This window comes from Chiloscyllium punctatum, chromosome 41 (assembly GCF_047496795.1).
Source record: "Chiloscyllium punctatum isolate Juve2018m chromosome 41, sChiPun1.3, whole genome shotgun sequence".
In the NCBI taxonomy this organism is placed as follows: domain Eukaryota; kingdom Metazoa; phylum Chordata; class Chondrichthyes; order Orectolobiformes; family Hemiscylliidae; genus Chiloscyllium; species Chiloscyllium punctatum.
This window is the reverse complement of record NC_092779.1, coordinates 5,715,474-5,741,602: the sequence shown is the minus strand read 5'-3', so window position 1 is coordinate 5,741,602 and position 26,129 is coordinate 5,715,474. Positions and strand designations below refer to the sequence as shown.

The window sequence follows — 26,129 nt, the reverse complement described above, 5'->3', positions numbered from 1 at the left end:
ACACAACTCTACCAGTCTTAGTATCATCTACAACCTTACTAACCAAACTATCCACACTTTCATCAAAGTCATTTATATCGCAAACAGCAGAAGTCCCGATACAGATCCTTGTGGAACACCACTAGTCATAGACCCCCTTTCAGATAAATAACCCCCTGCCATTACTCTCAGCCTTCCATGGATAAGCCAATTCTGAGCCCACGTGGTCAAGTCACTATGGATCACGTGCATCTTAACCTTTTGGATGAAACTACCATAAGGAACCTTTTGGAAATTCTTTTCTAGATTCTGTACTTTATTTTCCTCAGCAACTTAATTTACGGTGTACATCAATGTATACTTTCCTGCTGAAACTCACCAATTTCTGAACTGATCAAGTTGTTCACTTATTTCTCGATTTTTATATTTTAGTCTCACTGCTCTTCCAAATTTAATCCTCTTGGACCATGCAATTACATTGAAGAAAGTCTTAATTTGTTAACTTGTCAGGCCATATACCAACCATAGCTCTGCTGTCTAGTATAAACCCAGCAGAATGTCACTCTACATTGAGATTAACCAATCCAGTATTTACTCTGTGTGTGTGTCATTGAATACTCAGAGGATGGCTGTGGTTGTGATTCATGATTGTGTTAAAGCAGTATTGCCTTTCACTTGCACTGATTGCAGTTTTGGAACAAGAACATTTTTAAAATGTGCCATTCAACTCCAATGTCTGGGCATTCTTCATTGTTATATGATGTGTTCCACCACATTTGAAATTATCAGAAATGGAAAATGGCACACCTGACTATTTTTTGCAGTTTTTTTTGCTTTGGTGCACTCTCTGTTTTAGGAATACAAATTGCACAAGTTCATTTTGTTTCTTCTTTTGATTGGACTCTAAATCAAAATCACCCAATTTTACTTCTGGGTGTCTCTGTCTATCTTTCAGGTCTGTCAAACCCTCCTGTGATTGCAATAGGTGTATGAAGTTGCCTTATCTATCATTCAGAGGACTATTTGGTCTCATATTAGTTCATTCTTTAAGGTCCCTTTTCCATGTTAGCCTGATGACCTCGAAAGGTCATTGAGCAAAGAATCAACGGACTTGGCTTCCATTTCCTGTATTTAGCCCAAAGATTAGTTTCTTATGGATACAAACATTATGCTTCCAAGAAGTTGGCTGAAAGGCTGGTTTGTGATGCATAATCACATCAACAGTGCCAGAAGCTGAAATCTCAGCCACTTCTTACCTGGTAAGCATATTGTCCTCGAACGTTTGATTGCACAGAATGGGATATAGGCCTGATCTCACTGGTACGTTCTGTACAAACCCAAGTCTGTTTGATTTAAAAATAAAGAGAGTCTGAGTCTGTTTGATATTCGGCAAAAACATTCCCACATTCACCTCACCTGTGGCCCTTCTCCATTCTGGAATAGCTCTGGAAGTAGTCGTGAAGTTTCTAGGGTACTCTGAAGCCTCAGAATGCTACCTGTTCAATGCTTCACTGATCCCCTTTTTTTTTCTGTTTCAGGTTTCTGACTCCAATCCACTGGCTGCTCCCTGGTGAGATTTCTTCCACTTTCTTCTGTGAGTTGCTACCTCTGCTGCCTTCCTTAGTGGCTAGCCACAGTCTTTCTTTATTGCTTTCGGCTTGCTGCTCCAAGTTTCACCTTCATGTTGAAACAATTGCCTTTTAAAAGACTCTGCAGTCTGTAACTGTGTTACTGTTTCTTCACTGTCACCGAGTCAAAGTCCACAACAGCATTACTGATTTCGGTTTGCTCACTTGGCTGGATGGCTGGTTTGTGGTGCAAAATGACGACATCAACAGCGTGTTTTAATTCCCACATCGGCAATGGTTGCATGAAAAACTCTCTTTCTCAATCTCTCCCCTTTATCTGAGGCATAACAAGCCTTAGTTTAAAGCACCATTAGTTGTCTCTCTCAAATGAGAGAGCAGCCCTATAGTCTTCTGGGTCTATAGAGACTTTCGCTTTCCACCACTTGGACTGCAGCAGTTCAAGGCAGCTCACCATGACTTTCTCCAATGGACAGGCAATAAATGCTGGCCCAGCCAGTGATGCCTACATCCTGTGATCAAAGAAATTATACAAGATGGCATTGCTGTTCTGCTGGTGTTTTCCATTCCAGGATTCTAACTCCACCCCTCAGATCTCACTGGTTGCTCTCGAGTAAAATTGATTTTTTTTCTCTTCTGTGAATTGCCGTCTTTGTCACTTTGTGAGGACAGATGCAGGAATGACGAAAAGAGCTCAGAATAGAATTGCGTACTGACAGAAAACAAAGTGGGCAAAACTGTAATCAAAATAGATGTGGGAGTCTCTGCACTCATAGTGAAAGTAAAATCTATGTAATGCCAGAGTAATTGTTAAGTCAGGCTTGAATGAAACAAAAACGATTAGCGTGCAACGTGAAGAACTCTCCCATGTTTCAGAAATAAAATTTGTATGTAGTTGTTTTCTGTCAATAATCCTGTATTGAGAAAAAAAATGTTTTGTGGAAAAGGACCCAACCAGTATGCACTTCTGCAGTCATCCGCTGTAGCATCATACTTGTGGTGCAATTTGTTGTGAAAACAATTTTTTCGTTCAGAAGGCAGAATCGAGTGGAGAACGGAAGGTTTTCCTTTACATCTATTGATGGCAGCAAGCAGTTGAAATTCAGACCCGAATGCAAATGTACTGAGCGTGATTGATTCCACATACCCCCATTGGAGACAGACCAATTTGAGTTGTATTAGGGTTAGGGAGTTGTGCTAACTTGGGCATAGATGCTAAATATGTTTAATATAACATTGATATGACAGAACTAACTATGGCCTGATAAAATGACAGCTGGAACATATCTACAGATTGAGCAGGATCATTCTACAGTCAATCTCAAATGGTGCACAGTGCTCTCCAGGAACAAGCATGGACTCTCTTTTTGTTCATTCAAGGGATGTCGACATTGCTTGTTGGATCAGCACTTATTACCCATCCCTAATCACCCAAGAGAGCTGTTAAGAGTCAATCACATTGGTGTGGGTCTGGAGCCACATGTAGGCCAGACCAGAAAAGGATGACCATTTCCTTCCCTACAGGACATTAGTGAACCAGATGGGTTTTGCTGACAAATGACAATGGTTTCATGGTCATCATTAGACTCCATATTTTTATTGAATTCAAATTCCACCATCTGCCATGGTAGCATTGAACCTGAGCTCCCAGAATATTATCTGGGTGACTGGATTAACAGTCCAGTAATAATACCACTAAGCCATCACCTCCCCTCTAATCAACCAGTTCAGAGATGTTATTACATATGTCTGGAGCAGGCTGGGTTTGAACCTAGGCCAGAGGTAGCACTGGTAACATTACCACTGCACCATAAGAGCCTAACCCAATATTTATTGATGCACTCCAGTACATACAAACATACATAAGTCCTCACTTAATACTTGCATAGCCCAAATACAGTGCACACAATTAATACAGGATTAATGTAAACAATGACTGATTGAACATCCTGGACTCGAAAATCTTTCCATCCATGAAGAAAAAGCTGATGTTCTCTTCTGGTTTCATTTATCAAGTGGGGAAGTAACTGAGTTGTTTACTGAGGTAACCGAAGCATCAGTTTAGTCGCATTCCAGCTGCCTGAACTGCAGATTGGCTGTTGTTATTAATGTCCTTTCTGACAGTCAGGAAGGAGCCCCCAAGGCAAAAGTATTTAGAACTGCAGTGACCTTTACATCACCAGGCACTGCTAGACTCGCCTTGGAGTCTGGCTGAAGTTTGTCTTGCAGCATCTGACACAATACTGCCACTTTCAGTGGATCAAAGTGTAGCTCCCCTGCACACTATTATTCTGACAAGATGTAAAATGTGTGCATTTATTTATCGACCGAATTGAAGAGGACACTTGCACAGCCAGAGAATCTTGTACATGATGTTCCTTCTAACCAGCTATCTAATGTACGTTCTCTTCTAAATGAAGAGAAATAATGAGAAATTCCTGGAGACACAAAAATATCCTATAGAGGCAACCTATTGAACCAAAAAACACCCCCTTCAGACTTCAGAGCAAAACAGTAAATTCAGATACACTTAATATATTTTAAATGCTTGAAAGTTTACACACTTTAATGTTTGCAATGTATTATTGGTTATCTTTTCTTTCAATGGACATGAGTGTCACTGGCTGAGCCAAACTTTAGAGTCAGAGTCATAGAGATATACAACACAGAAACAGACCCTTGAGTCCAATTTGTCCATGCCGACCAGATATCCTAACCTAATATTGTCCCATTTGCCAGCACTTGGTCCATATCCCTCTAAACCCTTCCTACTCATATACCCATCCAGATGCCATTTCAATGTTGCAAATGTACCAGCCTCCACCACTTCTTCTGGCAGCTCATTCCAAGCACTCACCATCTTCTGCATGAAAAAGTTGCCCCTTAGGTCCCTCTTAAGTTTTTCCCCTCTCACCCTAAACTTATGCCCTCTGGACTCCCCCACCACAGGGAAAAGACCTTGTCTATTGATCCTATCCATGCCCCTCATGATTTTATAAACCTCTAAGATCACCCCTCAGCCTCCGACTCTCCAGGGAAAATCATCCCAGCCAATTCAGCCTCTCCCTGTAGCTCAAACTCTCCAACCCTGGCAACATCCTCGTAAATCTTTTCTGAACCCTTTCAAATTTCACAACATCCTTCCTATACCAGGGAGACCAGATCTGCACACAATATTCAAAATGTGGCCTAACCAATATCTTGTACAGCCACAACATGGCCTCCTAACTCCTATACTCAATGCTCTGACAAATAAAGGAAGCATACCAAACACCTGTCTACCTGTGACTCCACTTTCAGGGAACTGTGAACCTACACTCAAAGCTCTCTTTGTTCAGCAACACTCCCCAGGACCTTACCAATAAATACCATAAGCCCTGCTCTGAATTGCCTTTCCAAAATGCAGCACCTCACATTTATCTAAATTAAACTCCATCTGTCACTCCTCAGCCCATTAGCCCATCTGCACAAGATCCTGTTGTAATCGGATGTAACCTTCTTCACCATTCACTACACCTCCAATTTTGGTGTCATCTGCAAACTTACTAACAATACCTCCTATGTTCACATCCAAATCATTTATATAAATGATGCTCCAAATGGCCTGGAGAAGGTTTGGTGAGTTGTCTTCTGGATTGTCTATCTTTTAACTTCATTTCTTTATATTCCTAATTTATACTATGAAGAACTATAGAAATTCTAGCTTTTTTCATTATGTCTCTATTTTTGTACCTAAGATTTGTAGCTCGCCACCTTGCGCCCAAGTGGTGCCATTGCACATTTGCAGTGTACCCCTGTACTTTTGTACTGGAGCAGATGCAACAATAAAACTTAATTCTAGCTCTTATTCTCCATGAACTGCTTCAGGCCAAGTTGTATAGATAGAGCCAAAGTGCTGTTAAGAATAGAGTTCATGGCGTTGACACTGGAACAGTAAAGAAACAGTATATAACTCCAGCTTTGATGGAGACTTATACCAGACTTGAAACTTTATCTCTATTCTTTTCATCATAGAAGCGATAGCCTAGTGGTATTATCACTAGAATATTAATCCAAGTGACCCAGGTACTGTTTTGGGGATCCAGGTTTGAATCTTGCCATGGTAGATAATGGAATTTGTGTTCAATAAAAGCCTGGAATCAAGAGTTGAATAATAACCATGAAACTATTGTCAATTATTGGGAAAAACCCACCTGGTTCACTAACGTCCTTTAAGGGAAGAAAAATGCCATCCTTATCTAGTCTGGCCTATGTGTGACTCCAGACCCACAGAAATATGGTTTACATTTAACTGCCCTCTGGGCAATCAGGGATGGGCAATAAATCCTGGCCTAGCCAGCAATTCCCATGTCCCATGGTTTAAAAAAAAAGGAGACATAACTGGATCTGCTGAGTTTCTCCAGCACCTATTAGAAGCAGCGACTGGAAATGTTAGTACAGGTGGCTGCCTGACCCACACTGTAGGGATTCTATGAATGGTGAACATGAGAACACAATTTCTTACTTACAATTGAATTTAATTTTGTTTGATGTTCCTGGTTCAAAATTTTACACAAATGTCCATCAGGTAGATGACAGGGAGAAGGTCAAGGGGAGAAGTGGGAAAGTGATAGCGTAATAACAGATTATTCTTCCAGGGGTCCAGACAGGGGTGATTGCTTCAAATAATAATATAAGTCAAGTTTCTGAAATGGTGACCATGATAACCAACACCAATCACTAACACAAATGATCTTTAGGGAAGTAAATTTGCCAATCTGATCCAGTCTGGTCTATATGTGACTCCAGACTCACAGCAAACAGCTAATTCACAACTGCTCTCTGAATTAGTCTAGCAAGATATTGAGTTCAGGAACAATTAGGGATGGGCAATAAATACTGACTCACATCCTATGAACAAAAAGAGAAAATCATTTCTTGTCAACAAGGTTAGATTAAGAACTGCAATTTGAGACCAAAAAGGCTTTTTAAATAAAGCATACAGAATTAAAGACATTCAATTTTCCAATTGTTAAGTGTTGGTGATGGAAAAATTAATTTTGTCTTTCTTTTGAGAATAGAAAAAAAAAGTAGGGAGTTGAATCCCATTCAGTAAATTAAAGCTCCTTCCTTGGAGAAGCTCCATTATATTTCAAATAAAATTGGGAGCACAGGTGTACATGTGGGTTGGGTGGGAATATTGGGGAACTCTGCTCTGGGAAGAATGGCATCCAAGCTGTATTGGAGTTTGTTTCAATCACAATTTTATTGCCAACTAACATTTCATAATCACAAATGGGAGAGCCTTCCATGAGCCAATGCAATTGGACAGTAGACTAGAATAGAATTGGTTTCTTTATCCATTAAAAAAATATTCCTTGCTGTATTTAAGTGTGCTAACCTGATGTCATTTTGTTGATACAACTGAAAAATGGGGTTCTCTGCAAATGGAGCATTTTTAATACTAGTGTCCAAGCCACCAGCTGTGAGAGACCAGAGATAAAGTCATTAGAAATATATTTCTAAAGATCTATACTGAATCATTTATAACTTTTATTGGTGTCGACTAGTCAGTTCCTAAGTAAATTACATCATTGCTGAAATGAATAACCTTAAAAACATGCTGACTAGTGGCTAAAGCTCCAAGAGAACAAACGTAATTTGAAATGCTTTCCTGAACCAAAGTAATCATTCTCATCTCCCAATTTTCACCTGGGAGAACAGCCAATTTAACAAGCAAAGCTTGATCTTAGACCAGCACAAAAGTTTAGAACAAAGTACTAGGAGAAGGGGGGGGTGGGGGGTGGGGGGTGGGGGGAGGCAATTCCACCCCTCAAACCTGCTCCATCATTTAATACAACTAGCCATGATTGTATTGCAGCCTCAACTCCACTTTCCTGCCCACTCTCCAGAAATATTTGACCCAGTGAAGGAAATCTGCCTACATTCTTAAGTTTATTCAGTCACACACCACATACACATGTCCAAAAACACAATCTTTTGGAGGGAAGTAATTTCTACTCAGCTCCATTTTAAATCTGCTACCTTTTATCCCAAAATGATGACCTCTCATTCTAGATTATCCCCATCCTCTCTACATCCATTTTGTCAATCCCCAAACATCTTATATACCTCAATTAGCTCACTTCACATTCTTCCAAGTTTCAGAGCATTTAGACAGAAACTGCTCAGTCTCTCTTCAGAAGAGAAATCCCTCATCTCTGGAATCAATCTTGTGAACCTTCCCTGAACTATAAAAGTAGCCAAGACATTACCCTGGCAAATAAATCAGCAAATGGCTGCCACTCATTCTATTGGTTTGAACCAGATACAAAACATGTACAAATTATTTCTGTTTGCTGAAATAACTAGAGACTGTTATTGCATCACCCTTTATTTACTTGCACACAACACACTGGCTGTGACCAACCAGCTCAGAGTCAGCCTCTTTTAAGTCCTCTAGTAATATTGGTCAGCTAGGACTTTCCTGATTGGCCCAGATTAACAACTTCAATCAAGGACCTTGTCATCAACAACACCCACCTGCTTCCAATCACTATGCTGCAAAGAACTGATGATGTTTGGAGGAAACAAACAAAAGTGACTTCAAGTATTTAACTTCCTTGCATTTACCATTCCCTGATATGGTTCTGTGAATCCCACTGTAACAGGTTGATATTGTTGCAGTGTATGAATATTGCTGAAAAAAAGTCAAATCTTGTCAGAAAGTCATAGACAGCAGAATGTACAGCACAGAAACAGACAATTTGCTCTAACTTGATCACACCAACCTAGCCCTATTTGCCACATTTTAGCCCATATTATACTTGACCCTTCCTATTCATATCCCCATCCAGATGCTTTTTAAATGTTGGAATTGTACCTGCCCCCACCACTTCCTCTGACAGCTCATTCCACACACTCACCATACTCTGTGTGAAAAGGTTGCCCCTTAGGTCCCTTGTAAATCTTTTTCCTTTCACCTTCAACCTATGTTCTCTAATTTTGGACTCTCCTGCCCTGGGAAAAATGAACTTGGCTGTTTACCCTATCCATGCCCCTCACAATTTTATAAAACTCTGTGAGGTCACCCCTCAGCCTCTGACACACCTTGGAAATATCCCCAACCTATTCAGCCTCTCACTACAACTTAAACTATCTCATTCCAGCAACATCCTTGTAAATAATTTCTGAATCCTTCCTATGCACAAAGCCATGTTGACTATCCTTAATCTGTCCTTGTCTTTTGAAATACATGTAAATCCTGTCCTCTAACAACTTACCCATCACTGACTTTGGGCTCACTAGTCTGTACTCCCCAGCTTTTCCTTACCACCTTTCTTAAATAGTGGCATCACGTTAGCCAACCTCCAGCCTTCTAATATCTCATCCATGGCTAATGATGATACACATATCTCAGCAAAGGGCCCAGCAATCACTTCCCTAGCTTCCCACAGAGCTCTAGGATACACTTGATCAGGTCCCAGGGATTTATCCAACTTCGTGCGTTTTAAGGTATCCAGCACCTCCTTTTCTGTAATATGGACACTTTTCTAGATATCACTTTTAATTTGCCCAAGTTCTCTATCTTTCATATCCTTCTCCACAGTAAACACTGACACAAAATCCTCCTCTTGGTCTGCTAAAAGTCAGTGTTATTGACCACAACCCAATCAACTCCACTTCCTCCAGAGACTCGTGTTCATGCTGATTTAAGCTGGCACTTCTGCCACATCATGACTCAATTTTATGCGCCCATAGTATTGCCCTGGTTGGTCCTTGTAAGATCCCTGCACTCTCTCTCTCTCTGTCACACACACACACATATACACACTCCATTATGAAGAAAGTCAGGATCATTTTCCTTGGGGAGGAGAAGACTCAAAGGAGATTTTATGGAAGTTTCCAAAATCACTGAAGGGTCTGGACAGAATGGATAAGGAGAACTGTTCTTGTTTGTTAAGCTCCAGAGGGCACAGTTTTAAAGTCATTTTCAGGACAAGTGATTGCAAGGTGATGGAAAACTTTTTCACACAGCTTGTAGTTAGGGTCTGGAATGGACTGCTTGGAAATGTGAGAAGATAGGTTCAACTGAGGCATCCGAGAGGGTATTGGATGATTATTTGATGAGAAAAGCTGTACATAGTTATGGAGAAAAGGAAGGAGAATTATATTGAGTTATAATACACAACGAATTTGCAGCGAGATAATGGACTGAACAATCTCCTTCAGTATTGTAGCTATCCTGTGACTCTGTGAACACATTACAGTTTGGAAAAGGGGAAAGTAGAAACCCCAAGCTCACAATAGCCCAAAGCAATGAGCATTCACCCTTTTAACATACATGTTGGAAATCTCACGAACGTCAACACAAGGAATCTGAAGTTCTCTGCCTGGGAAGGTTGTCCATGCTCCATCATTGATCAAAGTGATGCAGACAAATTAGGAGCTGGGGTACACCATTCATCCCCTGCAAGCTGCTTCACCATTCAATATGATCATGACTATTCTGATAGTAACCCCAGCTACACATTCCAGCCTAACCCCTGATGACATTTCACCTCCTTCTTTCCTGAGGATCTCTCCACATCTGCTTTCAAAATACTCAAAGACTCTGCATTTTCAGGGAGAGAGTCCCAAAGACTCTTGACCCACTGAGAGAAAATAATTCCCCTTTAAATGAGGTCAGTTAGCTCAGTTGGCTAGAAAGTTAGTTTGTGATGCAGAGTAATGCCAAAAAAAAGGTTCAACTGCTGAAGTTACCATCAAGGTCCAGCCTTCTCAATGTTGCCCCTCACCTGAGCCATGGCAACCATCTTTTCCACAAGTAGCCGTAGATGCTGGATCATTGTCAGTTTTAAATCTGAGATAGTTGTTTTTTTGTTAAGTGGAGGTATTAAAGGATATGGGCCAAAGGTGGGTCTAAGGATCCAGTTCTGAGCAACGGTCACCAGACCCGAAACATTGACAAAGGGTCAGTTAGACTCGAAACGTCAGCTCTTTTCTCTGCTTACAGATGCTGCCAGACCTGCTGAGATTTTACAGCATTTTCTCTCTTTGGGTTCCGAAACATTGACTCTGATTTCTCTCTGCAGGTGCTACCAGACCTGTTGAGCTTTTCCAGCAATTTCCGGTTTTGTTTCTGATTTACAGCATCTACATTTCTTTTAGTTGTTATTTAACAGGTATATGGAGTTAGGCCACAGAGCAGCCATCATCTAGTTTACTGGTAGAACAGGCTCAAGAGGCTGAATGGTCTATTCCTGTTCCTATGACTCTGTGATTAAAGTCAGCACCAGCCATCTCTCTTTGTCTAATGAGAGAGCAGCTGTTAGGTGACTCTACTTTAGTTTGACTAGCCTTTCCTAATCAACCAACCCATTCATTCCAGGTATTCCTACTGGTGTGGTCTACCTGGCTCTTATGTGTTTATGCTCTTGTAATGAGCAGATGAGTTGCTTATTAATAGTGTTAGAGTCTAGATTAGAGTGGTGCTGGAAAAGCACAGCAGGTCAGGTGGCATCCGAGGAGCAGGAAAATCGATGTTTCAGGCAAAAGCCCTTCATCAGGAATAGATGATGAAGGGCTATTGCCCGAAACGTTGATTTTCCTGCTCCTCGGATGCCGCCTGACCTACTGTGCTTTTCCAGCACCACTCTAATCTAGACTCTGGTTTCCAACATCTGCAGTCCTTGTTTTTACCTATTAATAGTGTTACTTAAAGGATAAATGGTGGTTCTAGGAAAACTCCTAATTTTTTCAGTATCATGTCATGGGATCTCTAATGTCATCTGAAAATGCCCTCAGTTTAACTCCCATGTAAATTAGAGTTTCTGACAGTGCCCAGGCTCTTCAATGCTCAGGAATGCCAGCCAACATTCCCCTCTTGTACATTTTTACATGTCTACAGAAAGTTAGAAACCATTTGGTCTCTATGCGACATTTTGAAAACTAGACCAGGGCTGACAGATACTTTTCTATTGTTAGACCAGTTAAAGTTGGATGCACAAGCTGTCTTAAGTCCTTTTTGAACATTGTGCTCTTTTGTATTGAATAAAGCAGTGCTGCAGTTGCAGCAGATGTATTACAGCTCAAATGCAAATCTCCTGCACATCCATCACTCACAATTCCCAAACAAATTGTATGATTTGCAAAGATTTTTTATTGCCTGTGGTTCTCATAGGAAAGATAAAATGAAGCTCCCACATATTAAAATTTCCCACATGAATTGAAAATATTAAAAATCTTCTGAAAATTCTGGAGATTCTTGTTGGCAGTCTCAAATTAGCTTTGCCCATCGCATTAGTCAAGCCCAATGTGCCAGACTTTGAGGAACTGCACATAATTCGATTCCTCAACATCTCTTAGAGTTTATTGAGCTAAATAGCTGCACCCAGCAGATATGGGGAGCTTCAGGTTTGACTTTGTTTCCAGATGAGCTTTTGGAAAGGCAATAAGCTTGCAGTAATCCACTGGACCAATAACCCAGAACCCTGGATTAATGGCAGATGGTGCAATATGAGTTCATTGAAAATCTGAAACTAAGACTTCTCTGACTGGTGATCATGTAACCATTGCTGATTGTCGTAAGAACCCAACTGGTGCGCTAATGTCCGTTAGGAAAGGAAATCTGCTGTCCTGTCCTGGTCTGACCTAGAAATGACTCCAGATCCACAGTAATGTGGTTCACACTTAATTGCCCTCTGAAATGGGCCAGGAAGCCACTCTGTTGTACAGCAATCAGGAATGGGCAAAAAATGTTGGTCTTGAGGGTGAGTTCTTTACCACAGTAAACTCTGGGTCAAGGTTGAGATAGACAGATTTTTAACCAGTAAGGGAAACTAGGTTTATGCAGAAAAGACAGGAAAGTGGAGCTAAGGATGATCAAATCAGCCACGATCTCATTGAATGGCAGAGCAAACTCAATGCTGACGTTCTACTTCTAGTCTGACATCTTTTGGTTTTATGGCTTTTGGAATTTCATAGAATATAACAACATAAGAAAAAGGAGCAGGAGTCAACCATCTGGCCCATCGAGCATGCTCTGCCATTCAATAAGATTGTGGTTGACCTTTTGGTGGACTCAATTCCACTTATCTCCTGCTCACCATAACCCTTAATTCCTTTAATATTCAAAAATCTTATCTATTTTTGCCTTAAAAACATTCAACAGTTTCACTGAGTGTGGAATTCCAAGACTCACAACCCCTTGGGTGAAGAAGTTCCTCCTCAATTCAGTCCCAAATCTGCTTCCCTTTATTTTGCAGCTATGTCCCAAAGCATTGACTCAGAGGTAGAAAGATGGATAATCGTAGTGACTTTTGGACAAAGGTCACACTTCTTCAAGTGGATGAGCCAAGCAAAATGAATTGTGAGCATCTGGTCTCTAACCAGTGACCCTCTGAAAGATAGTGAAGGGTTGATGGGAAGATGGAGAGGGGTAAATGACATCTGGGAGGAGCCCCATTCACAAACAGCAGCGAGAAAAAAACTGTGTGTATTCAAAGCTGAGGCAGGCAGATTTTAAATCAAGAAGGGAATTAAGGGTTATAGGGTAAAGGCAGGAAAGTGGCGTTGAGGATTATCAGACCAGCCATGATTCAATTGAAGTCAAGATTAGAGTGGTGCTGGAAATGCACAGCAGGTCAGGCAGCATCTGAGGAGCAGGTAAATTGCTGTTTCGGGCAGGAGCCCTTCATCAGAAAGCCCTTCATCAGATCCCATTGAATGTTGGCACAGACTCGCTGGGCTGAATGGCCTATCTCTGTTCCTACACCTGATAGTTTTATGGATGGCTGCATTCTGTGAACGAAATAATTTTTACAAAATTCATCTGCTGTTTGGAAAAGTTGTAGTTTGTTTCGATAAAGCTGGTGATAGGGTGGAGCAAATGAACTTCTCCATCCTTTTCAACAGCCTCTCTTTCCAGTTCCATTGATGAGTTACTAATGCAAAAATGGTGTGAGAGAAGAGGAGGATCTTTCTTCCCCTTTGAAAAATGAGGTGAGCTTTTAAAGTTCATCGGCCATCGTTGATGAACTGTTCCCCTGATACTGCCGAGGGTTGACTGATGGGGAAAGGTGAAAAATACTGTAAGGTTTGCAATGCTGATGCTGACCAGTACATTATGAGGGTTTTAGCAGCAAGGGAGAAAATAATAGGCGATAGAAACAAAGAAATAACTGGATTTCCAATTGAGATTGCTGATTGCAGGAAAATTAAGTTGGACTCAAAAGCATCAGAATTAGCTTTTGACAAAGCATCAATTGAAATCAAAAGCTACAAGAATTTTAATAATCAGTTTTGTTAATACTTTAGTGAAAATCTAGCGCTAATATCTATTCACATAACTCCTATCACTGAATAAAACTCCCCTTGGCACTTTCAAGGAAAATACAACTTTGAACCACATCAGGAAATATTACTGTAAACCCCTAAATATTGGGCACAGAGGCAGGTTATAGCAAGTGTCTTCAAAGAGGATTTTAACATCTTACTTCCAGTCACTACGAGTGGAAACAGTCTGATCCTATTCACTCTGCGAAAACATTTCATCATTTTGAAACTACTCAAATAAATTTCTTCAGTTTCCAATTCTTCAGCAGAAACAGTTTCAGTGAGGTTGGAGGGCGATGGGAGTGGATGTGTACACATGAAAGAAGTGAAACTATCACTGTATTCTAACAGATGAAAGGCTTAACAGACAATCAATTTTTCAATGTATAATTTCAGTTACATCACACTGCAAATTTTTGCTATAAATTCTGTTACGATCGAGCCCTCCACAATCACCTGATGAAGGAGTGTCGCTCCGAAAGCTAGTGTGCTTCCAACTAAACCTGTTGGACTATAACCTGGTGTTGTGTGATTTTTAACTTTGTACACCGCAGTTCAACACCGGCATCTCCAAATCATATCTTTTTACAGCAATGCTCAAGTTCTGAACTACAGCTAACTATGGAACCAAGTCATCTTGAGTAAAATGTAGATGATCCTCATTATAAATGATTGGGCATACATATATCCAGGAGGTTATAGAGGGGTCCATTCAGTTATTGGACCCTTTTAATGCCTCAAACGCATGTACATGTAGTCCATTTCTGTATGTATATTGAATTAAATTGAATTGAATTTATTGTCACGGGTACCGAGACACAGTGAAAAGCTTTGTCTTGCGAGCAATACAGGCAGATCACAGAGTTAAGTAGCATAGATAAATAAATAATAGGTAAATAGCGGCAAAAACCAAAAACACAGATACAGGCCAATGTTAAGAGTTTGTGAGTCCATTCAGTATTCTAACAGAAGGGTAGAAATTGTTTTGAAACTGGCTGGTGCGTGTGTTCAGGCTTCTGTACTTTGTCCCCGATGGTAGAGGTTGTAGGAAAACATTGCCAGGGTGTGATGGGTCTTTGAGAATGCTGGCGGCCTTTCCTTGACAGTGGGCCTAGTAGATGGATTCTATAGATGGGAGGTTGGCCTTTGTGATTGTCCAGGCTGAGATGCATTTGGTTTGTTTGGATAGAGTCAAACTTCAATGTTTGTTTGTTTCCTTGATATGCTACTGTATAGAACCAAACTGTGTTTGTGACTATGTGAACACATAAATTTTTTTTATGAATAAAGCATATTTTGGAAATGAAAAATATATAATAGCAGGATGACTCGGAATCAAGTAGCACTGACTGCTAAATATATGGCTGGAGATACAAATGATAAACTATCTTGTAGTCTTAGTGAAATAGGACAAGAAATCATTCTGACAGAGTCTCGGACTTGGTTTGGTGACTGAGCAGCTGTTCTCAAGGTTATTGAACCTGGAAGATGTGTGTTCTTTATATGAGTGTTGTAAAGCAGAGTCTGGACTGGGTTAATGAATTCCACTCTGTGGTCTGATATAAAGATTAACGCAAAATGTCTGTATTCTCTTCGGTGAATTAAACATCCAATTGTGTCAGCTTCCGTCAGCTCAGCATGACACATCAAGGCAGTTCTTTTCTCTGAGGGAATGCTTAATGAATTGGCGATTTTGACTCATGTGGGAAATTTCCACTCAGATGAGTTAATTCCATTATCCCTTAGTCTCATTTAAAGACAAGTGACAGATAATAACTCATTGGTTACTCTTCACCAATTTGCCAGCCCACTCCTCCCTCAGTAAGGAGTTACATATAATGTCATTTGAACTGATGATCTGCAGATATTCATCAGTGAAGGAGACCCTGTGTTAGTGGAACAATTGCTGTGTTCAGGGTTTGTCAAGTGGCTGCTTGCTTATCCGTGAGCGAGAAACATATATATTAAAGCTGATTTCTTAATACTAAACACTGTTGCTGAAGCAGATCACATTGCACTATCACCGTGATCCATACTTTGATCTTCTTTTAGGCCTGCAATCCATCTCTTATTAATGGTGTTTCTCTTAAGAACTAAATTACTATTCACTTTTGGAATGCAGAAATTGCTTTGCACAAGTGATTGAAAGTGCTGCTGCATGATTCTCTTAAGATCACACTTTAATTTGTGTTAGCGCCTACACAATCAAAGCATGCAAGTTAAATTATATAACTTTGACAATGGGCGTGGGGATGGGATATGCAATTAATTAATCTGCTTAATGTGTGTTGACAGTAATGTGGACAACACACTGACTTTGTAGCGTCTGCTGATTTTGAAATGATTTCACCTTTTGATCAGCACTGACTGTGATTTTGGTTGGTCGCAAATCCAAATAAGTTGTCAATATCACAAGTGCCAGCATCAGTGAATGCAAGTCAGTAAGCCCTTCACAGGAACCTGAGCCCATTGTACATTGTTGAGAATGTGGTGCTGGAAAAGAATAGCAGGTCAGGAAGCATCCAAGGAACAGAAGAATTGGACATAAACCCTTCATCAGGAATGATGTACATTGTGGCTGGATGTGACTTGTTGTATGGGAAGTCAGGCTAAAGTATGGAAGAAAGAAAACAACTGCAGACACAGGAGATATGAAACAAAAACAGAAATTGCTGGAGAAATTCAGCAGGTCTGGCAGTATCTGTGGGAAGAAAGCAGAGTTAATGTTTTGCATTCAATGACTCTTTATCAGAACCTGTGGAACATAGATACTGACACAATATAGGAGAGGGGGCACCCTTTGAAGCTTTCAGATGCTCCACTGGGGGCAACTGTTATGCACGCTGACCATCTTGACTTCTGCACATATTTTTACAGGCCTCCTGGCATAGTATGGATAACAGATGTCTGACATATGTCACTGAGGTAGAGAATTAGTCATGATCATCTTAGTAGAGGGCTTTCAATGGATCAAATGGGCTACTTCTGCTCCTAAATTTCTATGTTGTTCTAGTTCACCTTGTGTATTTTTGAACCAATGCCTAGTGCTTTCCATATGATATCATTCTATAATGTCATGATTTGGAGATGCCGGTGTTGGACTGGGCTGTACAAAGTTAAAAATCACACAACACCAGGTTATAGTCCAACAGATTTATTTGGAAGCACTAGCTTTCAGAGAAGCACAACCACCTGATGAAGGAGTATCGCTCCAAAAGCTAGTGCTGCCAATTAAACCCGTTGGGCCATAACCTAGTGTTGTGTGATTTTTTTAACATTCTATAATGTAGTACGGACAGAACAATGAGAAAATGTCCTGAGTAAGTCTGTGAGAATGTACTAAGTGCACCGTGTTACAATCTAATAGCACATTTCAAACAAATGCTGATGTTTTCTGATGGTATGTCAATTTTATTTACATAATAAAGTCAGCAAGCTCCTGGTCTAAACTGGCACTGCAATTGCAGATATTTCAGAATGGGTCAGAAAACCAAACTTGAGCTGAAAGGTCTTGCTTAATATGTAAAGTTTGCTAAGGCCACATTTGGAATACTGCCTGCAGTCCTGGTCACCCTGCTAGAAAAAAAGATATTATTAAACTAGAAAGAGTGCAGAAAGGATTTACTAGGATATGACTTGGACTGGAAGGTTTGAGTTATAAGGAGAGGTTGGATAGGCTGGGGCTGTCTTCCCTGGAGTGGAGAAGACTGAGGGATGACCTTACAGAGGGCTCAAACATCATGAGAGGCATAGATCAGATAGATAGCCAACTGGTTTTCCCCATAGTAGGGGAGTCTAAAACTATAGGGTATTAGTTTAAGGTGAGGGGGAGAGATACGAAAGGGTCCAGAGGAGCTATTTTCTTCACACAGAGTTTGATACGTGTCTGGAACGGGCTGCCAAAAGTAGTGGTGGAAACAAGTACAATTTTGTAATTTGAAAAACATTTGGATAAGTACATGGATGGAATAGGTATGGAGGGATATGCAGGCAAATGGGACTAGATTAATTGTGAAAACTGGATGACATAGATAAGTTGGGGTGAAAGTCCTGCTTCCATGCTGTAGAGCTGTATGACTCTCGATAAGGGAACATAGAGGTATAGCCACATAATCATTAATGGCTGTGCATAAACACAAAAATCTGGTCAACAGCTACAATAGCTCAAGATATATGATTGTTGGCAACACTGAGATCGCTGTGTTAATTGGTCGTGGTCTTAGATTGCATGCTCTTCTTAAGAGAGCACTTCAAGCTGTTTGAAAGGAAATGGAATAATGACTGCCTGAGTACACAGCAGATCATTATAGTCACTCAGATTGTGCTACCCATTTGGAAAATGACAGCTGTGGGTCACTTGCCCTATATAACAGATCATTCACAGCTGGCTATTTTTCTTGGCTGTGTTAGTGTGATGTGGCATCGTCAGGAGTAATGGGTGAGTTGTTAATGAACATTGGGCAGAGCTGCCCTTCCAATTGTGCATCCCAGTTTGTCCATCCAGAACAGGCATATAGCAAGAAGGAGTCTCCCTGGGAAAACTGCCTTCCTTATTCTTAAAAAAACCCTGCATTTATTTAACACTTTCTAAAACCTTTGGTTGTCTCAAAGTGTTTTGCAGGCAACAAAGTGTAGTCACACTTGTAATGTTAGAAATGCAGCAGAAATTTTGGGTATAAGCAGCAATGTGATGATGAGCAGGTAATTTCACAGAATCACAGAATTGTTAGAGTTCAGAAGCAGCCCATTCAGCCCATCATGCCTGTACTGGTTCTGTTCTACAGTGCCAATCTCCTGCCTCTTCTCATACTCCTGCACATCATTTCTATCCAAACAATCATCTAATCCCCTCTTGAATGACTCAATTGAGCCTGTCCCTACCACATTTCCAGGCAGTACATTCCAGACCATATTCCACACCAGTTCCTTTTCTGACATTGTTACAGGGATAAATAGTGTGGACAGAAAAAATGTTCAGTGCCAGGACATTTAGTACAGAGATCTCTGGCAAATAAAGTAGATGCAAGAATGAAATGGGCAATTAAACAGAAAGGGAAAAGCAGCTCACCTGTGTTAAAATTCCTCCTGCTCGCTCTGTAATAACCCCAAAGTGCCACTGTGAATATTGGACTTTTTTAAACAGGTATTTACTGCAGTCAATTATGCATGCAGAGGAAGTGGATTTTTGACAGGAAACATGGAAGTCTGTGTTTTCCCACAAGCTGAGAATTTTGAATTCTACAGTGTGTTATATTGGCTCTGAGATATTCCTGTCACAACCTCCACCTGATTGACAAGCTTAGTTTCTAGACATGAGAGGGCAGTTGAGGAACACAGGTCAGTTCCTGACCTCAGTGGGTCATGCAATCTAAGACCACGACCAATTAACACAGCGATCTCAGTGTTGCCAACAATCATACATCTCAAGCTATTGTGGCTGTTCACCAGATTTTTGTGTTTATGCACAGCCATTAATGATTATATGATGATACCTGTATGTTCCCTTATCAAGAGTCAGTGGGGATAAGGAGGGCCAGCAGACGTCACATCTGTTTCTCTTAACCCACCAGCTGCACTGTGAGTAGACTTAACTTTGGCCCTAAGCTGGCTTCGGCACAATTCAGCTGCTGAGCTTCTTGAAACCTGGGAAATTAGATCAATGTTTTCTTATTCCTTTCATGGGATTTGTGCTTGGCTAGCTAGGGCAGTATTTATTACCTGCCCCTAAGTGCCCTTGAGAAGGTGGTAGTAAGCTGCCTTCTTGAACTACTGCAGACCCACAACGACCGTAGGGAAAGAGTTCCAGGATTTTGACACAATGGGAGGCAATGGTCTAGAGGTATTATCACTAGCCTATTAATCCATAAACTCAGCCAATGTTCTGGGGACAAAGGTTTGAATCCTGCCACAGCAGATGGTGAAATTTGAATGCAATTTAAAAAGTCTGGAAATAAGAGTCTACAGATGACAATTGTTGATTATTGGGGAAAAACCCACCTGCTTTACTAATTTCTGGCCATCCTCATCTGGTCTGGCTTACCTGTGACTCCAGACCCACAGCAATGTGGTTGACTCTCAATTGTCCGCTGAAGTGGCTTAGCAAGCTACTCTGTTGAGTCAATTGCCATGACTACTGATGTGGCAGCAGACACAATCAGCACCCGCTCCAGGTGGCAGCGTGTGGGGAAGCAGCCCTGGAGCATCACACAGGCAGCAAGTCCTGGGTGGAAACTGGCACGGGGAGGCAGTCCTGGCACTTACCTTGGAGCAACTGAGTGCCAGTACAGAACAGTAGGGAGCAGTCTGGGACTTGGAGCGGAGCGGGAACAGCTATTGGACTGGGGTCTGGCACAGGCAGTCAGACCACGTGCGGAGGTCTTGCACTGAGCTGCGACACTGTAATATCTATTTGAAATTTTCTACCTTACTGTAATATCAACCCTTTAATGATGTCCTATTTTGAACTTATTTTTCAACTCTGGAAAGTAATGCAACTACTTCTATTCCTCTGCTATATCCATGAATTGTAGCTAGTTGATTGTATCTAAGGTTAGAAGGCAACATTATAAAACCTTTCTCTGTATTCCTACAATGAAGTACACATGACAATAAAAATAAATTGTATTGTCTCAACTACAATTAACAAACCTGATTTAAAATAGATGTAGAAAACCTCACTAATGTCCTTAAAATGTGAACCAGCGCCCTGCGACTGGATTGATTTACTGCATCTTACCTTGCCTTCAATAAACTCCGAAGTTGGCAGTTTGGAGAAAGTTTCCTGAAATGCTAGGAATGTTTCCAACATAATCCTTTACCAGAATCCAGCTGCACCTGGTCACTCGTTTAAAATTCTCCAATGGCATAGTGACTCAGTGGTTAGCACTGCTGCCTCACAGTGCCAGGGACCTGGGTTCGATTCCACCCTCGGATATGTGTCTGTGTGGAGTTTGCACATTCTCCCTTTGTCCATGTGGGTTTCCTCCTACAATCCAACGATGTGCAGGTTAGGTGGGTTGGCAATGTTGAATTGTCCAAGGCTGTGCCGATTCAATGGATTAGCTATGGGAAATGTAGGATTACAGGGATTGGGAGAGCAGACCAGGGTCTGGGTGGAATGTTCTTTGGAACTTTGGTGCAGATTTGATGGGCCGAAAGGCCTCCTTCTGCTCTGTGAGGATTCTGTGATTCCATGAAACAATCCCAAAATACCACTGTGAATATTGGCCTTTTTAAACATATTTCCAAACAAAACATGGGACACCATTGTATCTGAATGGGTAAGTGAGTGACAAAAAAACAAATGTAACCATTGAGCAGCTTTGTGACCGTGGGACTAAGGTCAGTTTCCCGAATCGTAAAAGTGTGTTTGATGCCAATTTGTCGATTTTTTAAAAATTCTCTCTCAAAGATTCAGAGTATTTACTTCACAGGAAGAATGGTTGTTTGGAATGGACTATCAAGGGAGCAATTAGAGTTAAATATGTCAGAAAACAAAAGAGTTAGCTGACTGTCTACCTGACCAAAAGGTAAAAGGGTTTGACAGGAATTGCAGGCTTCTATATTTCCTCAATAGTTTAAACAGCTGACTAGTTATCCTCCTGCATTCTAATGACCATTTCTGAGTAAATGCCGAACCTGCCTGAAAAGAAAATAAGTGGAAATCTGATTTCCAACCAATTTTTCCGACTGATTACACTGGCTTTATCCATGACCAGGTACAATCTATTGCAAAATAATGTAGCCACAATAATTGTCACTCGCTTTGGAAGCAATTTAACATTGGGGTGTGAGGAGAACTGGAATTCAAGTTTTCTTGGTTTACTTTCATAAAGTTGGAGGTCTCAAAAAACAGCAGACCATTTCACTGCAATTGATGTAAACAAATTTAGCTTGAAGCAATTTTACTCCCCAGATGGAATCTTTCCTATCTGAGTAAACTATTTCTTTTATAAGGCAGTTGTCAAGTCTTTGGGCACAGTGTGTCAATGCATTAATGTGTTCCTGCATTTTTAATGTCCTCCGTGTCAAGGCAATATCGTCTAATGAAGTTTGGTTTCTGTTTAACTATGGCTTACACTGAATGTAAATGACTAAAGAGAGTGGATTTTTCTTTTGCCTCTCACTATGCTTTGGATCACAGTTAATGGGAATGACTATTAAGAAAAAGAGTTTTGTAGTAATATATGAATTGCTCTCCAGACCAGTCAGCTGCTATGACAGTAATATATACTTATAATCCACACAAGGGTGCAGACGAACTGCAGCGCTGACTCCCTTTTAGTGTTGGAATCATGACCAAACTAATCAATTTGATTTTGAGGCATTCAGCCGTGGCATGACTGTTGAATGGCCTATCCAATTTTGAGCTGTTTTCTACTGTAGACTGGGAGCTGTACTGAAACTGCCAGAACAGCGAGACAGACTAACAGACAGACTAATTACGTATCTTTCTAGGACTGCACACCAGAAGAGGTAGCAACACACACTGCTGAATGTTTTCTTTTGTATATCTTACCACACACTCCTCGGGGCAATAATGAAAGTTCTATTAATTCTTGATCTTAAAATACTGCAAGCAACAAATTCAGTTCTTATCATTTAGTTTAAAGCAGTATCCTTTGTCAATATGTAACTGTAATTTTTTTCTTAACAGGACCAGAAGTGGAATTTAATGTATTCACATCAGCATATTGATAAAACACAGAGGATCATTTGAGGTGTAAAGACAGCAGCCTTGCAGAGATCCTGTTGTCTCCATGCATCCAGGAACATCCATCTAGACTGGAGTTCTGTTTTCTTGTATATTCTGAGCTATATTCTGCTGGACACAAATGCTGACTGTGAACTGTTTGTCGCTGTTTCTTTGGATTCTGTTAGATGAGGGTCTTTTAACACCTCTTGAATCACTGTCACCAAGGAGTTCAGCACACACAGGCAGTGACAACATAATTGAGCTGTCTGGAGATGGAATTCCTAAACTCCAACGTGTTAGACGGGGCTGGATCTGGAACCAGTTCTTTGTACTGGAAGAATACATGGGGTCAGAACCTCAGTATGTGGGAAAGGTAAAATATTTTCCTGCTGTTAAACGTACTTTGTAACTCTATAAACTCCCAAAATTTTCCTTATTAGACAGAATAATGCTTGTGACAAATAGCTTTTAAGTTCTTACTTAAATAATATTTGATAAAATATTTCTCCATATTTGTTAAAGATGAGTTTCAGTTTAAATTTTTAATTGATAGCTATTGCACACAATCTTATTTGCATTAAATGATAGATATATATTATGTGAGAAAGTGATTTTCAGATTTATTCATGTGTTAATTGTTTTATTTAGATATTAATTTGTATTTGATGTGTTAATATTTCTTGGCCATCTGTTACTTCAGAATTTTAAACACAGATATTTGATGTTTAAACCAAGTCTTTGTTGCACATATCCCCACCGTCAGCAAATGTCACAATACATTAACATCGAGAGCAAATCTGAGGAAGTCAATCTTAAATGCCACATTTTGCTTTCATTTATTTACTTTCATTTCTGCTGCTTAATCGACAGCACAAAATAAGAAACTTGACTTTGAAGAAAACATTTATTCAGAATCAGAGCCATAATGTGACCCCGAAGCAGAAATGTGTAAATTCCACAGTGCTGTCATAAATAATCGTGAGCTGAGCAATGTCCTGCTTGTTATTATAACATTACATCTGGCTGATTTCCTTCAACTTATCTTTTTATCCAGTTGGACTGGTGCACTGACATAAGGGCAGAAACTGCTGCTTCTGCAGAGCAGCACAGTCAGTGTCTGAGAGAGAATGAAAGGTATAACTAATGGTACCTCCCATCACATTAACCTGCCTTCCTCTCTTGAGATATGGGATTGCAGGGCTAGATTTTTCTTTTCTTGCCAAATTTCCAGCCAGCTGTGAAACATTGGCAGACTCTTGGTAAAACATATATACCGGATGTTTAAGTTTTGGAGGCAGGTAGGTGCTGACAGAATAGTTACAGCTGAGAAGGGGGCCATTTGGTCCATGATGTATGTTCTGCTTCCCCAAATGAACAATTCAGTAGTTTCCACTAGTCTTCCTTTTCTCTGTAGCCAGACACATCCTTCTTTATCATATAATAATTGAATTTTCTCTTGAAAGCCCTGGTTGACCCTACCTTTACCACACTGTCAGATTCTAACCATCAGAGGAGTAAAAATAGCTTTTGCTCATATCTGCATTGCTTCTTTTGCCAATTACATTGAATGTGTGCCCTCTCATTCTTGATCCATCCGCCAACAGGAATAGTTTCTCCCTGTCTATCCTGTTCAAACTCCTTATAATATTAAACACCTCGATCAAATCTCTTGTTAACTTTCTCATCTCAAAAAATCATCTCAACTTCTTTAATCTGTCCACTTAATGCAAGTTCCTCATTGCTGGAAAAAATCCTGTGCAGCTTTGTTGTACCATGTCTAATGTATTCACATTTTCCCAAAGAGTAGTGTCCAGAACTGGACATTAGCTTCCAGCGGCTGTAACATGCAGCAGGAGACAATGGTTTTGTGGTCATGATACCAGATGACTGGACTAATGCTCTGACCCCATTATCAGTTTCACCAGTTCCCGTTAAGAAAGGAAACCTGCCAACCTTACTGGTCTGGCCTACATGTATATCCAAACTGACTGTAATGTGGTTGGCTCTTAAATGGTCAAGCAAGCCACTTATTCCAAGGGCAATGAGGGATAGATGACTAATACCTGCCATGTCCCATGTAAGAATAATAATCATACAGGGTCAGGCCACGCCAGTGCCTTGTACAAGCTCTCCATAGCTTCCTTGCTCTTGTACTCAATGCCCCTATTTATAAAGCCTAGGATCCGGTATGATTTATTAACTGCTCTCTTGACCTGTGCTGCCACCTTCATAACGTATCATATATACACGCAGGTCCCTATGCTCCCACACCCTCATTAAAGCTGTTCTGTTTAATTATATAATGTCTCCTTATGTTCTTCTGAACAAAATTGAATTCCTGGGCACTGCCACGGTGGGATTCAAACCCAGGTCCCCAGAACATTGCCTGCATAATGCCACTAAGCCATTGACTCCCCAAGCTTTGAACAATCAGAGTGAAGGAGGTAGCGGAGTATTGTAGAAACTTATAAATTTCTAAGAAGTCAAGACAGGGGTAAATACAGAGAGTATCATCTCGATGACCAGAGTCCAGAACAGGTAGGCACAGTATAAGGATAGAGGGTAAACCATTTAAAACTAAGATGAGGAGAAATTTCTTCTCCCAAAGAGTGGTGAGCCTGTGGAATTCTCTGTCAATGAAAGTAGTTGAGGTGAAATGCTTTCAAGGGGTTAGATATACCTCTTCGGGGTAAATGGATCAAAGGTATGGGGCAAAAGTGGGCTTAGGATACTGAGCTGGATGATCAGCACAGTGGCTCAGTGGTTAGCACTGTTACCTCACAGCACCAGGGACCAGGTCCCATTCTACCCTGTGTGGAGTTTGCACATTCTCTCTGTGTCTGTGTGGGTTCCTCTGGGTGCTCTGGTTTCCCTCCACATTTCAAAAATGTGTAGGTTAGGATGGATTGGCCATGCTAAATTGTCCATAGTATCCAGGGACGTGCAGACTAGTTGGATTAGCCATGGGAAATGTAAAGTTACAGGAATAGGGTGAGTCTGGGTGGGATGCTCTTCAGAGGGTCAGTGTGGACTCGATGGGCCAAACGGCCTGCTTCCATACTGTAGGGATTCTATTCTATACAAGGTGGCAGAGTAGGCTCGAAGCACCGAATGGCCTGCCCCTGCTCCTATTTTCTAGTTTTCTATGTTAATATGTTACCCTTCCTTTTACCAAACTTATACTATTCAGATGCTGATAGATGACACTGGGTTTCCCTTTTCTGTTTGCTGACAGTTTATTCTCATACATTTTCTTTATTTCTCTTAGTTGTTTTTTCACTCACCTTCTTGAACCCTGTATGTTCAGCTGGGGACCTGATTGTATTGTAGACTTAACATCTGGCTTAAGGTTATATTTCCTTTATTTTTTTTTATTTGAATCCCTGCCTCTTTCATTTGGATTTGCTTTTCTTCCCTTTGCCCTTTGAGGGAATGTAGCTTGATTCTCCCTGACCTTTCACCTTGTTCACTTTTGGCAGTAGATCATGGGGATTATGCTGAGGTATAATAGAGCCTGCTCACCTTTCATTCAGAGGTGGGAAAGGAAGATGATT

General features: G+C 40.7%; 1 protein-coding gene across 15 annotated transcripts in view; it reads left to right on the top strand.

The window, feature by feature from the left end:
• LOC140464827 (cadherin-12-like) overlaps positions 1–26,129 on the top strand; it is a 627,324-nt gene that overhangs the window by 389,318 nt on the left and 211,877 nt on the right. For 11 of the 15 annotated variants that reach the window (XM_072560318.1, XM_072560312.1, XM_072560316.1 and 8 more), the window contains one exon: positions 22,537–22,948. The exons of 1 other annotated variant lie outside the window; for it this stretch is intronic. In XM_072560318.1, coding sequence (XP_072416419.1) covers positions 22,715–22,948 — 234 coding nt within the window. In that variant the 5' untranslated portion in view covers positions 22,537–22,714. Of the gene's footprint in view, positions 1–1,517; positions 1,574–12,298; positions 12,317–22,536; positions 22,949–26,129 lie in introns of those variants that run through there. 3 more of the 15 variants (XM_072560310.1, XM_072560311.1, XM_072560320.1) reach the window with 3 other exon arrangements.